The 17,996-nt window shown below is 44.8% G+C and overlaps 1 protein-coding gene across 4 annotated transcripts in view; it reads left to right on the forward strand.

The window, feature by feature from the left end:
• LOC128891820 (ubiquitin carboxyl-terminal hydrolase 48-like) overlaps positions 1 to 17,996 on the forward strand; it is a 57,892-nt gene that overhangs the window by 33,816 nt on the left and 6,080 nt on the right. For all 4 annotated transcript variants that reach the window (XM_054151651.1, XM_054151652.1, XM_054151655.1 and 1 more), the window contains one exon: positions 913 to 1,038. In XM_054151651.1, the coding sequence (XP_054007626.1) occupies positions 913 to 1,038 (126 nt within the window). The remainder of the gene's footprint in view (positions 1 to 912; positions 1,039 to 17,996) is intronic.

The following is a 17,996-nucleotide window of genomic DNA, read 5'->3' on the forward strand; positions in this document are numbered from 1 at the left end:
ACACATTGTAGTGTCCATCATAGGCTCGCAGCATGTACTATTTTATCCCCCTTGGTCCACTGGCGAACGGAATGCAGTGCCACTTATTATAACTTCGATATTACCTACCGAAATGCACCTTACGTCCAAACTTGGAGTTAGACGCGCGAACGAATGAGACGCGAGCTAGGTTCGCGGAAGGGGTGCAGGAAAAACAGAGTCGAAATGATCCCTTTGCCGACAGTTTAACTCGGTTTGCGTCGGGCACGGTATAACCAGGGTGTTCCCGTGTGTGCGCGTCCTCTCCAAGTCCGTGGCTCTTTTTTCCCGACGGTTGCTCGCTCGTAAAACAGAAACTTGCGCGTTTACACCGGCAACGGGGAAGCTGGTCTCCTCCACGAGGAACCGGACGAAGGGCGAACGCGAAACCATTCTCGAGGCGGCTTCCACAAATTAAGCAATTACCCGGACGTATGCTCCTCGATTCCGACTTCGAGACTTGGGGCCCTTTCCTTCGCTTTCGTCTCGTCTCTCTTGTTCGCCGTGACCGCGCTTTGGAGTTCAATGCCTGGGGAAGGAAGAACGCCGGAGTTCCGGAATTTTATACGTTCACGGAATTTGTAGCTCTCGGTGTTGTAGGTTGGAACTTTTCGCCAGTGGTTTGCACGGGACGACTTGTAATTTTAATACTCTTGAAGGATGTTCGTTCCGGTAGGAACAAAGCATTATTGTAAAGGGTAAACTTACAGAAGCTCGAATTTCTCAAATCATCCTTTCGTTTAAATCTCCATTGATTACCTCAATTCGTAAAAGTATGAATTTGCATAAAAATCCTCGGTCTAAATATAATAAATTGAATACATATTTTGTAAACAATGTCGACTTCTAGATAATACTAATCTACTAAACTGTTCGTATGATGTATTTTTTTAGACGATGCAGATATGCGGCGCAGGACCATACGATCAACACCTGATGCTAGGCGAACATGAGCTTACCGATCATAGTCAGAGTCTAGCGGCGCTTGGGATATTCCCCGGGGCACTTCTCACCTTGAAGGTAAACCTGACATCATTTTTTACCGTTTACTTATCTTGGGCACAGCATGTCTCATGAATGAAATCACGGAAGCGTTGGGTAAACCTAGCTAAATCTACTCTAGAGTCACGAGAGTAGTGTTAATCAGTTCTCCGTGGCTAATTGAGCCAGTCCTTTTATGAACACCTTATAAACAAAAAAAAAAAGAAAACATGAATTTATTTTGCACGAATTGTTCTGTGAGTTAATTAATCCACTACTAAGTTGTATACTGTTACATTCAATTGTAAAAATGTAACGCTTTTGAATCGAATGTCTCCTGAAACCACATTCTTTTAAATGAGTGCAAGCCTATCCCTTAAAGGGTACTGTTTGTGCTACCACCTCAACGCTCGACAAAGATCTACCGAAATGAAAGAATCTGGCTCGCAAAGGCCTAAGCGCGATCCTCGAAGGTCCCATTAGGCGTTCACTTCACACAGTAGCATTCGCGCGTAGCATCCCAAGACACACCTACGAGGTGGTTCTCGATCGAAACTCTTATTTCTCCCCCTAAGGACTGGATTCTACGCAGTCCTCGGCAATTAGAATTCGCGGCTGCAACGAAACCAGTCCAGAGGAAGAAGAGGCTCGAACGGTCGCCTCTCTCGTTTCGTCTCGCGTTTAACGGTTTCGGCTGTCCGCTAGCTGTTCGCGGCTAGGCTGCTTTCATAAAATCAGTGGACTGTGAACGGAGGAATGCGCAGGAATGCTGGAATTATTCCGGCGGTCTCGCGTCTCCGAATGGGAGGGCAGAATTTTTCTTTCGGCTGCGAAACGGAGTCGGACGCCGCTCGAGCAGCGGCGACAGCTTCTGACCTGGCAAAAACCGGCCACGTCCGCTGAATTTTTGGCCGAATCTTCGATCCTCGCGGACCGCGCGAACTGGCCAGATATGCGACGGCCGGAATCACGAATGGCGATCGCATATGGCGTCCTCCGCCTCCCTACCCCACCTCACGGGGTGGTTGCTTTTCTCTAACAGAGGAACGCGCGGCGTCGTCGACGAATTCGTGCCATGCAAGCTGATCAATCGATCGCGCCGGGGATCGATTCCGAACTGGTACTTTGGTCCCAGTGCGTTGCTCGGCTTGGACTCGGATTTATTTGAATTTTTTACCACGGACTATGGGAGCCCTGAGAACCAGCTGCGCGTAGCTATACCTGCAATAAGGAGAATAAATTGGATTAGGGTTGGGGAATAAGTTACTCATTCGAGTTCTTGTCTTCTGGCGTGGGGTGTAGTTTGAATGTGGTTTACGTGTGGGGTCGCGACAAGGTGGGGAGGGTTGGTGTCTGTGGCCGCCATGTTTTTGGACGCAATCAGGCACCTTTAAAGGTACTAGGAGTAAATGACAAATAACCATAATTGTCGACAGATCGTTCGGGTTAAAAATTGTTGAAAATTGTTAGGGCTTTCGTTGGGGATTCTACAAATTCCAAGAGATTTCGGAGCATCGAAGGGATTGTTAAAGGGTGGCAATTCGTTAGATAAAGAAGATTTTTCGAGGCTGAATCTCAGCGTAGAGAGCTAATCTTCCTGTAGTAAGAGGCCAATTAACACTTCTAATCTCGAGAGGCGACGTTTTCGGCTAATCCCAAGACGAAATCGGCGGTCTTGCCGTTATCTTGGACCATTGCCGACGTTACTTATCCATTGTCTCGGGCTTAAGGGAAACGGTAGCTAGATCTTAAATCTAAATTGCATCTGTTTGTCACTGTCCGCTGCCCTCGCCCAACAAACGTATCGTTCTGACAACAATTAACACGATACCTGCGACTATCAAGGAACACCCTAAATTCGACCAAAACGAAACAGTCTTTCTCAGAATTAAGAAAATTTAATGGATACGTCGAAAACAGTGTTTGGCTGATCAATTCCAATTTTGATAAAAATTTTTATATTCTTGTTGCTTAGGATCATTAAAATATTCCTATCAAATTTAACGGGATATCTCCAAATTAAGCAAGACAGTTGAATAATCTGTACATACACGTATCGATGGATGTCCCAAATTTCAAAACTTTACGTCAAGTACTTGAGCTGGAAAAAAATCTTGAAAATTGCCTCGAAACTGTTGAAAATAAAAAAGTATACTCCTTTTTTTGGACCCCCATAGGCGTTCATAGGACGAATGGAAGACATACTGGTATCCACGGTACCCAAAGGGTTAGGAAAAAGTGGTGTCCACGTTGAAAAAGCTGAAATCGATCGTTTGTCCGTGGCGAATGTGGCTGACTAAGCCAGGAGTTATGCTCACGGTTCTGCACATTTACGTAGCGCTATTTATTGGACTAGTCCAGCACACTTCCCCTCCTGTGTGTTCCTTCCAGATGCAGTGGAACTTGCTTCGATCGTATCTTTGCCGGATTTTTCAAGTAATCACCGGTGTAGCGATCCGTTTCAACAGCGATAATTGATTTCCAACTACCGACCCAACGAAACACGCGCAAAAATTCGTGACGAATTAGCGACGCTTGCTCCGGATGAAAAAGTAACAAATCTATCGCTTCCATTTCCACCGTTACTGAATCCGACCCGATTGCCACTCGAATGTAAAAACAAATTGTAATAATTAGAAGTCGTCGACTCTGTAAGAGGATGGAAAAGGTCGCAGACGAGCGTCTTGAGGATTGAGCGTTTCGTTACATTCCGTAAATACTTGCAATTTTGATAGTTATCGCGAGCCGAAATGAATTCTGAGCTTTTAGATTCATTTGCATAACTTTAGTTTGAATGGAATTTCTTACCAGCCAAATACCAACATTCACAGTAATGAAACATGTTTGAAACAAAAGACATAATACCTGTCTTTAGCCTCGTTTCATACACAATCTTCAATTTAGAACATTTTCTCTCCCTACCTCTTATTGTTAGATCCATTAAATCTCATCCTATTCATTCCTGCGTTCGTAAAGTGATAATTGCTGAAAACTGAAAGCAGGAAGCGTTCGATCGCGTTTCGTGAGTTTTCTTGCGCGCCGAAACGCGTTCACGGGTTCACCCTTCCATAGCCTTGGGTACAATTCTGAGGGTCTTGCTCGGATGTTTCAGCGCGTGGAATGCGATGCCAAGAATAACAGAGAGAGAACGACTATGCCGTGTCTTATTGGAGTCTGTATTGGAACCGTTACGGGGAGACAGTTGCCGCTAATTGCGTCAAAATTTCACGGATAAAAGAAATCGATGCCAAAAAGTAACGAAGACTGACTCGAGCCAGTTAGTTTGACTCAACTATTTTTATTTTACTTAATTTTACTAACCTACTTTCTTTTCTTTTTTTTGATTTTTTTTTTATGCTGAAAGTCTTAAAGTTTCATCAGAGAAGAAAGTGCAATTGCAACTCTCCAGAAACGTCACATGAAGACACATGTAGATGTCATCCAAGTTTCATTATTTACCTCCACACTTAGAAAATCGCACCTTCCTTCATGCAACAAAGTCACATCGATTAAACCGCACCGCAGATCACCGTGACGAGATAGATCTCGGCTCAGAATTTAAAAACACCAAGTTCGCCGTTGCTCTTGCGCGCATTCCCGAAACATTTTGCCTCCACCGTTTTCTCCGGGCCGCTTTCATAGCGCCTAAACGAAAAACACTTGTCTTCCGGTGACTGAGGACTAAATTGAACCCGTGAAAATAAGTAATACGCGAACTTCTTTCGCGCTGAAACGCCTGGTGCAGCGATCTGAACGCTCCGCTGGCTTTGCGGTCTCTTTTGGCAGGCTTCTTTTCATCGTCGCTCGTTGACTATCGAGAATTTTCGACTCGTGTCCCCTCGCTCTGGTATGCAAGACGAACGAATTTCGCGGCGTGATACGTTTTTGCTCCGTCTGCACACTTCGGGGAGCGGAGTGCTCTCTAATCTCACGACAAAGTTGCGATCGAGCGATCCACCGTGCAGCGTCGCGAGGAATTTAGGTTAATTTGCACCTGCAATGATCGATTGGTCGCTTGGTCGCGTGCTTTCTTACTTGGCTGGTCCCTCGAAGAGAACTTCACTTTTTACAAAGATATTTGGGAGGTGGAGCACATATTAGATGTTCCTAATAAGTAGCGAATGTATATCTATTGCTTCGACTAGGCTCATTGCATATTTTGAATCTATGCTTTTTCCATCAGTGTTGTGTAATGTTTTTAAAAAAATTGCTTCATTTGGAGACACACAAATAATACTAGGTTTGCCAAAAAGCTCGGATTTTAACGTACAAATAAACGGCAATTTTTCTTATACAAAGTCCAGAATACTCCCTAAAGAAAATTTATTTAATTTTCCCCATGTCCTGAGGTCTCAGTGCACCAGGACATTGAACACGAAAAATTTCCCATTGGAATTCGGGGCATCGAGTCGCCGCGGTGAAATTCACGGAAAAAATCGCGCAACCTCGGCATTTCTTTCGTCGCCATTCACCTTGCCAGTTTCTTCTACCTTCCCCGCTAACGGATTAATTGCCAAGTGCAATTTGTTCGCGAGGGACAACAGTATAATCAGCGCTTAACTAAATTTCATACGATTATGCTCGGAGCGTGGTTTACGACGAGAAGATTTCGCGAAGCAGTCCAACAACGCGGCGGGAGCTTCTTGCCACGGGATTGGCCCGCGGTTATCCGCGTAACTGCGAACAATTATCCCTCGGTTACAGAATTTTTCCAGTCGCGTTACGGCCGCGATAGCGTGCAGCGGCCGTTAAAAGCAGCTAGACGTTCCTTAAAAGGATTTATCACTATCGTTACATCGACCACGAGGACCGATAGTCGTTGCTCGAACTCGACACTGCCACTGGAGTAATTACAGTCATCCCAGTCGCGGGAAATTTGCGAACCTTTTTGCCACCGTTCCGCGGATTCGACTGCTCGCCATTTTTTTTCCCTGCTCGGATTTAGGGAGCAAGAAATCGTTAATTCGAACCCGCGTCGATGTTGGAAAATGTGTGGTCTTTTTACTGGGCAAAGCTGATTCGATGGATTCGATGGAAATTAACTTGAACGGTGCTGTCTGTCACAGAAATTTGCTCTTCGATTAATTGTGACCTTTGGTACCAGATGGTATGGTAATTCGTATTTCCTGGGAAGCTTTATATATTTTTAAACAATGATAATTGAAGGAGTACTCTTTTTTTTAGATTAGGTGTTATAGTCGAGTTGGATGACTTCACGTCCGTTCATCTGCCGCTCTCCTTTTTACAAAAGTAGTCTCTGGACGTTCTGGGAGTCCTCGAAGATGGTCAGAGCTCGTTGAAGAGAGTTCAGTTCGCTCTGAAAGAGCCTTAGACCCCTAGAAATAGCTTTCTGTGTTGAGCTGTCTCTATTGACGTCCGGGCTGGCTACTGGAACAGTTCCCCGGTTCATTGTGTACTGATCGATCAACGACGGCGGCAAGACTAAGTCAGCTACCGGTACAGAATCCTGGAACATTCAATGACTGAGATGACTTGCCATTAGATTCACTCGTGGAACTCGTCTTTTGATACATTTAATGCTCCGTCATAGTACGTGAAGTAATTCAAGGTCGCTGTAATAGTCAGTGTAAGTACGCTGATGTCCATCTCCATCTCGTGGACTGGAGCATCCTGTTTAATGTTCACGGTACTGGATGGGTCGGGAAAAGATGAAAAGATTCATTGGTAGTTAAACTCGTGGATTACCGAGTAAGAGCAGTAGTATAGATTCGTTTACTAATGATGTAGCGTACGATTCAATCGTGTATTTGGTTACGGTATCAGTTATACAAATGGATATCCACTTTCTTCATATTTCCACTGTTGACCGTGAGAAAGGATCCCTTGATAGTCCCTGTGAAACTTGGTACGAGTTAAAATGTCAGTGGTCCGTAAACCCTATCATTAAAGACGTTCTAAAATTCACAAACTCACAATTTGACACCCTCCCCGTGTAATTAACTTATTAACGAGGCAATAACGAATCTCCCACCCCCTCTCGAAAACGCGTTAAATTGCTGGAGCAGGAATAACGAGGAGGCGAACAGAGTTGCTTACAAAGTCGGTCTCGCTCGTTTCCTCCTTCCACTCATTTTTCCCCATAATTTTTTTTTGCAATTCCTCCTCACTGTGTGCCCTCTCTTCATGGCTGATCGACCGGGAGTCTTTAGAGTCGGTCGGTCGAGTCTCCAACGGGCGGCAGCCGCGTTTGATGTCGTGTGACGAATGTCCGCGTTCGACGCGCTCCTCTCTCTCTATCGCTGCCCGTTTCCACTCTTCCACGGTCATTTCTCTCTCCTTTCCGCGTGTTTCTACCCGCAACTCCGTTCTCCGTTCGACTTTCGCTGGATTCCTCTATTACGTTCGGACGATCCACTCCTTTGGGCTTCGCTAGGCTCGTCTAATTCCATCGCGCACCTCTTCTCGCTCCGATCTTGGCCCCCTTTGTCTCTCCTGTTCCTATTATTTTTTCCCCCCCCTCCGTCGATCGCGAATCCAATCGTTTCTGGGCCTTCAGGCCCTGTGGAAACCTGCAGAATTTGTCTACCGGAGGAAATTTTAGGAAGATTACTTTTAGTCTTCCGGTAAGACTAGAAGGAATTCTTAGGAACAGTCTGGGCAGCTCCAAAATATTGGGTTGTTTAAAAAGTTTCTGGCAATTTTGAAGAAAAATTCAAAGGCACGTATACTATGTTGGATACAGAGAGCATAATCTGAATATGAATAATTAACGAATAATATTGACAAGTTACATATGTAAAGTATGAAAGACTTATAAAAATTGTCTTCGTTGTTTATTCTTCACGATTCTGTGTACGTATTCATCAGCTTCCGAATCTTTTCTGCGATGTTCCCGTTCGTTGCTTCGAAGTATTTTCCTCGGTGGTTTTTTCACCGCCGTTGTTTTAGAAGGTTTGCGTCTTGGTCCCTAGCTTGCACCAGCGCTCGTTGTTCCTTTTTCTGGCGAAGATTCCAATATAGCGGGGTTGTACACGGTAGTCCAGGAGCCGCGCCAACAGAAAATTGGAAACATCCGATAGGGCCCTTTATGCCGCGATCCCGAAGGCATGGCAAAAAGGAACGCGCGACCGGCTCGACTGCAAAATAACCCGATCCGTCGATCGATCGATCGATCGATCGATCGACCCGACGATGCCTTGGGATCTGTACATTTCGATTTAATGTCGCGAGTGTCGCTTTGCCGATGGAACTGAATTTATTCGATGTCGATCCACGGACCCAGTCGATCTCCAATTCCATTCCTCGAACGTACAAATTAACGTAATCTCGCTGCGATCGCTTTTCTTCGTTTACACTCGAACCCATCGATTTCGCGACGATTTCTTCGATTTTTTGTTCGACCTTTTTCTTTAATGTAAGAGACTTCTTCTTTTTCAAAGTTAGTCTGCTTGTTTCTTCTTAATGAATTGTATCTTTTATGTTTTATGTTTTTTTTTTTTTTTTTTTCAAGCAATTCAAGCTCGTTATCGCAATTCAAAGGTTTAACCAGAGTTTATCTAAGAAGCGCACTCTTCCTTTCCGTCAGAAATTGCCAAAGTACTCTGTTGACCATGAAACAATCTTTAAACTCGAAACGACCGTCATAAAACTCCGAAATAAAATTCTATTTACTCCCTCCATTAATCGCGTAATTGCAGCCTATTGCGTGTTGTTACGGTCCTTCGCCGTTACATTGGAGAATCCTGGGAAACCAAGAAGACGCGCCCGTTTAAGTCATTTAACTTTCAATCACGCTAAATTTGTTAATATCCGTCGCGATGCGGTAACTATCATGGGCTAATTAAGTGGCAGTTATGATTGGCCCCTTTTGTCCCGACGAAAGGGTCCACGAAGGATCTCAAGACGCGCAAGAATTCTGCGAACGAGATCCAGTGTGATTCCTCAGTTTCTTCGAGGATTTCATCCTAAACTCGAACTAACTCTGAACAGGAGCAACGATAAAGTATATACGTTGTGAATATTTTCTGCAAAAGGGAAATATATTTTCGTTACTGTTGCTCAGATTTTTGTATTTAATTTATGCTCGAGGAGGAAGTGAGGTCGAAACGTACAGTAATGTAAAATGTTATATTCAGGAAAAGAAATAATTGCAATTTGAATGGTGGAATAAAATATTTCATAAGAACTATACTTTGAAGGACGATTAGGACGACTGTACAATTTTCTGGTACAAGAGTTCCTTGTGCTTTCTACGCTCTCATCACGGATGCGCGTCTTAAGTTATTCCCAGACTGTCTTGAGTTATTTATCTGTCTACACCGAAAGGGGTGAATCTCACCCCTTCCCTCTGACCGCGTCTTAATACGCGCCACAGTGTAAATAAACCCACGGCTACCCACACTCCGAACACATTCATTCGAAAATTAAATTAATCCCGTCTGTGTTCGCGTCGTTACACAATCGTACCCGAACAAAACAAAATAATACAAGTACGGGGTGAATATAGTGGCCAAGAGAGATTATTTATGATAACGTAGAAAGAAAGAAATTTTGTTCGCACGAGGCTCCGTTTTGGAAACAATCTAAACTCCTTGTAAACCGTATAATCGAAACTTTATTTTTCATTTTCTATACTCACTTTTTTTTACTGAAATCTCTTTGGAGTAATAGAAATTGCTCAGATCCTTTTTGATTAGCATTCGCAAGGAACGTACGAACCCGAAAGAGAGCGAAAAGGTCGCTGGAAGACTTAATACGAAGGAAGTTACGCGGCGGAAGACCGCACGGTGTATAAATTCAAAGTAGATTAATATTGTCCCCGTGGCTGTCGCAACGGTAAACTTATGGCGCTAATTCGGCCGACGAATTATTACTCGGGGCTGCGCCGAGTCAGCCCCGGCGTGTGTTTTGCCAAAAAGGGGGGGCCTGTCGTTAATAGAAGTCGTACGTGCTCCACAGGACACCGCGAGACGTGTCCTCGGATATTAGGACCTAGACTTGATCTTGAATTCCGGAAGACGTTGATGGAAAAATTAATACCGGTGTCTTTGACTTCGTTTGGAGAATTTTTTAAGTGGACAGATATTGTGTGCTATTAACTTCTCTAAAAATAAAATACAATGCACATTTACATATAAATTAGCCTCGCTAAATAATGCAACACTTTGTCACAGCATCTAAATTTTATAAAAACCATTAAGTATATTGCTCTGCCATAATTTTGCTTTCTCGTTAAAAATGAACATGCATTGTCATTCTAATCACTAGAAATGGCAGAGGGGGCTGTCTTTTAAGAAAATTACGGGAGTCCCTGCATTGTCTCTCGTCTCACGGAAGCCTCGAGAAGAGAAGCGTAGACAACAGCTGTTTAGCATCCCCGATGAAAAACTAGGGCCGGTAATTATTCAAATTATTTTCAAGAAGGGCCGCGGTGTTCTGTCCCGACCGCTGCGGCGGATGTCTTTACACACCCCTCCGTCTACCGGGTGTGAAGCAAGTGCACAGTGGTCCACTCATCGGTCGCCAGCCGACGAAACGAGCAAGTACAACAGTCACTTTGTTGCGCGATTCGAACTAATGCTCGTCGGATTCTTTAATCTCTTTTGAAAAGAACAAGACAAATTCTGGGAAACAGTAATTAATATTATCATTGTCCTTATTGCCAAGAAGATTTAGCCATTTATCAAAGTACTTATTTAACACACAGTGGTAAGAAAATTCGATGAAATATTCATTACTGCCTAAATCGTATAGAAAGAATGCTTAGTCAACAAAGTCGTCGAGTGAATCCCAGATTCCTTTCACGAGAAACCGCAGTGCAGTGGACGGCGTCGGATTTGTCTGAGATTTAGGTCGAACGCGGTCAGTGGACGGTATTTGTGACGAGGATGGGAAAAAGATACAAAAATGAGCGAGAGTTCAGCCGTCATCCAATCGAGCGGAAAACTCATCAGTCACTCCGCGCACAACACCTACGCGTGACGGGTGATCGTCCAAAAACCTTCTCCTTCGTCTAATCTCTACCTCCGCACAGCTCTCTTCCTTTTTCACGCGATTCCTCGAGCCTCGCTTTTTTCTATTCATCATCCATGCCTTCGTCCGCTCTTGGAAGCCATCTAACCCTTCGACGGTAGAATACGTGATAAGTTATCATTGATAACTCGGGATGTTCGATGATATTCGAGATATCATCCGTATTCGTTCCAACATGGTACTTTCTCGCTGGATTAAAACGAAAATCACGGATTGGGTACGTTGTATAACAGACACGTGGTGGCAACGTGACGATAACAAGTTGCTTCGAGAGAGCGAACAGGCTCGATTGCTTCGTCGTCGTCAAAGAGCGCGACGGCAAAGACGACGAGGAGGAGGATGGTGCGTGGGCATGAAGGCGGTCTTTGTGTTTTGCCGGAAGCATGGCTCGACTCTTGATAGGGCGACGTGTCTAAAGTGATTCTCGACGTGCTCGTCTCTTAGTTTCTGTGACTTTGGGCGTCGATACGATTCAAGTTCCACGCGGTGTTAAGTTTAAAATATTCGAGTGACCTTTCTGATTTTTCTCTATCGATATTGACGATTTATTTGGAATTATTCAGCGAGGTGCATCCTTCTTGATTTAGGCACAAAACAGAAGAAGGTCTTGGAAATGATTACTTTGGGGGATTTATGTTTACACAGTGTTTACTCGTAGTCAGGCTTTGCCTTTATACTCCCCAAAGCGATCGAGAACGATAAACCGGCTACTCGCAACAATTCAACACCCTTTGCGCCCCAAATCGAGGGTAAAGGGAAACACCCTGGCAAATTGCAGACCGTAAAAGATCGCGCGCGACTCGGTGGCCAAGAAGGAGGGTTGCGAGACAAAGACGTCCCCCCGAAAAGAGGAATTCTTGGGGTAAGAGTAGAAGAAATACAACCTGTAGTTCTGAGGGATAATAGTGTTCAATGCCACCGATTTATGTGGGAAGAAAAACACGGATGTGGAAGATCGGTGAATCGTAACAAGCAAGCCTGGACTAGTAGGTACAATAATCGGTATGAAACGGATTTGGTACCGTTATAAAATAAAGAAGAGAAAGAACAGAAAGCTTCTCCGAAGTAGAAAGAGACAGTGAAGATCGAAAGGAAACGCGAGGGAGAGGATGAAGAGGGGTGAAGAGCAACCCTCGAGGAGCCACGCAGATAGTCAGCGGTCTTAGCGTGTCGCTTAGCACCCTATCTGCCAGGATCTTCTCCTGGGTCCCCCAACCCCTCTTCATCCCCCTCCGGGCTGCGTTTGTCGTGAGCATTACTCACTTTCTAGACGCCTACTTGCGAACCCCATCGTCGAGCCGTCCCCGAGGCTCACTGACTACATTAGGGGACAAATCTTGCAGTGCTTGGCCCGACCAGGATTCGACGAAGGGGGTGGCTCCGATCTCACCCTCTCGCGACGACCGGACACTTTCGTCGGTCAGGCGCGTGTACGCGCGTGGACGAGAGACCAGGCGATAGGCGTGAATCCTTCCTTCGGATTTATGGCTACGCGAGCAGCTTTCGTGACACCGAGTCTAAGGGGGTGGTTCGTGCCTCTCTTATGAGACATGTCTCTCTTGACCGCGAAAATTTTGGGGTTGTTGCGCGATAGATAGTTTTTTAAAGGAATAGTAGTAGCTCTTTTCTTGAGAGCCATTGGAGACTGTCAGATTTCTTGAATTGAAGGAAGGGTAGTTGGTGATTAATATACTCAAATTGGAACAAGTGTATTATTTATCGAATTAATCATGGTTTTCCAATCCTTTTTCAACCTGAAAATACTTTAGAAAGAAATAATAAAAATTGCTAAAAGTACAAATGATTCCTAACCTATATACTGTTCTTGAAATTTTAATAATTACCAACTCTCATCTGAAGATGAGACGAATTATTATTAACCTCCCACCTCACCGAATTAAAATTCTAATAATTGCAGCTCTCGCGAACCTTAATCCACCGTTAATTACACCCGGTAATCCCCCCCCCCCCCATCATCGGGTCTAAAATAGTAATAATTACAACGTGCGTGAAAATCGAGCCGCTATTAATTAAATTGCCCACTTTCGTTACCGCTATATATCGAACATTGTAGTCGGCCCTGGGTCTTGGATTTTTTTTCGTCGTCGCAAGACCGGTAGCCGGGAGATCAGTAGCCGGAACACCGTAATTATTATCCTTAATTGTCGAGCCTTTCGTGGATAAGATCGAAGAAAGGGTTCCGAGGAGAAAGAGGTCCTTCGAGGCCGATCGTCCTGTCTGACGGCGGCCCCCTCGCCGTCGGGCCAATCAGGGGTCCCGGTTTCTTGACTCCTGGACCCTCTCAGAAATAAATCAATTAAGCCGATTCAGGCTTAAAAGGCAGCGTCATCATCATCGGGTTCGCTACGATCGGACAATAATCGAACCGACGGTGCGCGTAGACATGGAGATTTTTCATTCTCGTCGGTTAAAAGGCATCGACGCTACCTATCGACAGATAGCTACGGGGATAGGTGATATCGCGTCTCGGATCGAATTCAGCATGGGAAGAAATCGCGAGGCTCACGATTCCGCGGCATCTATTATCGATGCGATGGGATCGTTAATGTTACCTTCGGACGCGGGGGAGGAGATCATTCAGAAGGGCTTTTAGCAAAGACGAGACCAAGTCGAAGATTCGAAAAATCGATAACGTACCGGCAAGATGTGGTAAAATATTCACTGATCGGTGGAACGTTGGATGTGCTCTTCAGTTTTATTCTTGGAGGTTTAACGTAGTCTGTTGCGTTTCAAATAAACAGAGCAAAATTCTGACAATTCAACGAATTACCTACGAACAATGCGTGTTAAATGTCCATTTCACCTCAATGATGGATAATCGTCGTCATTCCCGAGAGGGCGCGTTCATTGTCGTCAGTCGGTGATGGTTTTGCCTGAGGAAACGAAACGCAAAGAATGGAACAACGAGAAAGTGTCTTACGTCCTCGGATTTTTTGCAAGCTTCCCTAGAGGGTGTCGCGAACTCGCTCGGATCATCAGTTAATTATCCCCTTACATTCCTCCGCGACGCGATTCAAAAGAAATTGAACGCTTTTGCATTTTCTATTCGACTATTTGTCGCCACGTTTCGTTTCTTCTCCATGAAAATGTATGTAAAGATTGGCAGCCTTTGTAACAACGACGCGTGGACGTACTTTAAACGTTATTTGATTAAAACGTATTTTGACGCCCACGCATCCATAGATTCCACTGGCAAAGAAGCAAACGCACGAATAACAAGAAGATAAAATTAATATTCCCTCCCTCGGACTTTGGTTACTCGACACGAGGGGTGGGAACCACCCCTTCGAAATTCGGTTCATCATGAATTTTTCGATCGGCCAATTCCCAGCTGCGTCCAATATGAGATTCGTCCCCGGCATACGAGATTTTTTTCTCCTTCTGGCTGCTCCTAGCGGCCGCAGCACACCCCCTGGCCCAGTTTTTTGCCGGCTCGTTTCGGTCACTCGCGATTCTCGGCTTCTAGCCTAGCCTAAGTTAATATTAATGGGGATATTTATGGGCGCGGGTCAACGGTGGTCACCGCCAGAGCACCACTGATAAAAGGAAATCTGAAAATGCCATGATTTATGAGCCCCAACCCCTCCTTTCCTCCTCGTCGCGGTATCGAACTTCCCTTAAACGCTGAATAAGTTATGGAGGGAGCTGTATTCTTACTTCGATCCGAGTACGTGAGCTTTTGGTCTCCATCTCTCTCCTCCCCTACGCAGTAATTTGGAAATACACGAATCACGCGTGAAATTAACGGCTTCTGGACGAAATCGACGATTAAACGACGATTTGGGTTCTTTGGTTGGCTCATGGTGAACTTTGCTTTTGGGGGATGATAATGTGGTCTCTGGAAGAGGATATTTCAGTGATGTCGAGTGTATATTTCTCTATTTTTTCCAACAAGTTGAAATATTTTTATCGCTCCTGAGAACAGGAACTCTGAACACTTGTTAGCCAAGCTTCTGTTTGTTGACGTCTGGCAGCAACCACTGCCAGTGGTTGTTTCTCTTCATCTCGACAGCAGATGACGCAGGGAAGAGTCGCTTTTCGTGGTGAGACATATGGCGTGGCTTTCGAGAGAGAGAGGTCGCTTTATTTCATCGAGCAGAAAGTGTCTCGGAGTATTCTGAGAACTACATGTATAGCTGGAACCTCTAACGAATATCTCTGAATTATTCATGCATCCATTTTAAAAAGACCACTCTAGTACTAAAAGTACTACTTAATTTTCCAAGAATCCAGTAATCATTCCTCGATACAATTAAAAAAGATTAAATAACGAGGCGAACGTCTATGAAACATTCACTCGCATTGTTTCCAAGCAGAGAAGAGCACCTTCATATTTTAACTTGGGTTTGGTTCGTTGAAAGTAATGAATATTTAAATAGGCGTTTGACCGCGTTTACCTTTTCCACTGAACTTTATATTTCCGGGTTCCAGCGAAGGCGGTATTACGACTGGAAGGAGTGGTCGTTCGCGAAGGAATGAGCTCGTTCAACGCTCAGCCGTTTCATTGATGTCAGCCAAGCCGTTTCGCTGGTAATTGCTCGTATTTTTTGGCAAACCGTGATCTATTCTTACCGTTGGTAGCTTAGGATTCGCTGGAAGGAATGCGAGTCCTCTTGCCCACTATTTCTATCTCTTCTTAGTTACATTCCTTTTTGTTTCTATTACATGGACTGCTTGGTAACTGGTAATATAGGTGAATATATATGAAAAAAATGAATAGAAAATACAGAATAACATCTTTTCGTAAGGGTTTTTGTTTTGGAGACAATCAGACTAACGCGTCTGTCTATAACTCGTAAATTCTACTTACCCCACACTTTAGTCAGACTACAGCAGTAGAATAACCATGCATATTTGGAATGTTATGCCTAAGCATTAGAACCTTTAATCTACGCTATACTATTTACATAAAAATGAAAGGAAAGATGGGCGCCACCGTCTTGAGCGGGTTAATGCGTTCCGTCCAATTATGCGTAGGCGCATCTGTAGTTGGGTCGCAGCGCGGTCTTATTGCGCTGACGAAACGTAAAGGAGATATTTATGGCTGTGTACACGTGTTCCCACATACACTCCGATCTATATTTGGCCGCGCGGCTAACCCTGAATTCCTGCTTCAGTTTCTCGTGCGAGCGGTGCGGTATGCCAGCATCTACAGGTTGCTCCCTGGAACAAGTGGTCTTGGGTGCGTGCCGATAATACCAGACGCGTGGATCTCGTTAATCTCTTATAAAGATTCCACCAAGATTTTACTGCGCGCCCAGCGACTTTTTTCTGGCGCAGCTTCTAGGATAAGTATAACGTATGGTCGACCAGGTGACGCGCGACTCGTTCAGGTAAAAGATCCCTGGTAACCTGGACGTTGATACTTTAAACGGCATGCTCGTACATCTAGAGTTTGAATCAGTCTGTTTTCGATCGAATTATTTCTATTAACTCGGTTGTATCTATCTTGAGAATCTTGAGAATCTTGAGAATCTCTATGTTTACATTAAATAATTTCCATTTCAAGTTTCCATTAAAATTTGTGTACATCGATTTCGTGATACCGGTTCGAAGTTAGCTGTACATTTTTCTCTGTACGGCTTCGAACCGATACTTTGAAATGTCCTGTCCATCGAATACCACCGTTTTAAAAACAATGAAAGTCAATGGTGCCAACTTCCTGGCAGGCTCGAGACACCGTGTTTTCGAAGAGATGCGTCACGGGTCCGTGTCGCTGATAAGGTGTCGAAAAAGGCCGCGGTTCGCCGCAAAAAACATTGGCCTCTGCCTTTAAACGCCTTCCGACGCCTCGCATGCATTATGCACCGGCGTGCAGCTCGCGTTGCACGCCGTCTTTCGCTGAGAGCGTATCCTCGCGTTTCACCGCGCGTCGAAGAGAAAAAATTTATGTTAACCAGAGCACCGCGAGTCTTCGCTCCGTTGTCGAGAATTAAGACATTCCCTGGCTAATAATTTTCATCCTCGCTTCGACGGAAATATTTTGTCCGTTCTTCGTTAGCTTTTCTTTCCCCCTCATCGGCTGTCACTCAATCCTTCTAAAATGTCTTAAATTGGAAAATTCGTGCGAATTAATTTTACCGTAATATCGATGGAACTTGGAGTTCAGATCGGACGAATTTTCACTAAAATTGATTAAAGTTTTGAAATATCAAATTTTCCCGTGGTCAATAGGTGTCAGGCCGGAGAAATGGCGCGCCCCAAGGTGTGCTGCTCGAGAAACCCACCTCTACAATTATGAGCCATACCACGTCGAACCGAGCCTCGTAACGAACTCACTATATTGCCGAGCATTTCAAAACTGGCCGCGCGTAGACGCTCTTTACCTGGCCTCTCTGGACCCCTCGGTGCCCCTGTTCACGACTCGGGGACGGGACGGGCCCTGCTGTTAGGCCTGAGAATAATGTTTCGGAGATGAAAGAAAGAAACTTCGGGGAACTCGTGGTGCACGGTGCATTCCCGATGCTGGTGACCTCGATCCAATCTTCTGGGACGTTCCTTGGCTTCAACGAACAAGGTTTCACTCTTGAGTCTGCAACGAAAGGGTTGCTGATAACAGATTTTGATTAGGGTTGATGGATAGAGTCGTTGAAATCGAATGCAAGTATCTTTGGGAATTTTTAAGATGGACCTCAATCAATGAATTATAAATAAGCTCCAAAACGAAAGTTGTGTGTTCTTATGAATTATGGTGGACGAATCCCCAATTGTCACCGCCGGAAGACCCGTCTCGAGCAGCCTAAGTGCACGGTGAATCTCTGGGATTCCTTCGGTCCAAAATAAATCATATCGCAGAAGATGCCACGGCTAGCAGGAAACAGCGACCAGATGTGGCCCTGCTATAGGAGACATGTGTGTCCAGGCCATCGGATGACACTCTCTATATTTAGTTCTGTGGGAAAAAGGGGTTCCAGAGACATAATTACACCTACGCGATACCCACTCGTCGTTTTAAGAAATCGTTTCCTCTCGATCTAACACCG

The sequence above is a fragment of the Hylaeus anthracinus genome, unplaced genomic scaffold (assembly GCF_026225885.1).
Source record: "Hylaeus anthracinus isolate JK02 unplaced genomic scaffold, UHH_iyHylAnth1.0_haploid 12002, whole genome shotgun sequence".
Lineage (NCBI taxonomy): Eukaryota > Metazoa > Arthropoda > Insecta > Hymenoptera > Colletidae > Hylaeus > Hylaeus anthracinus.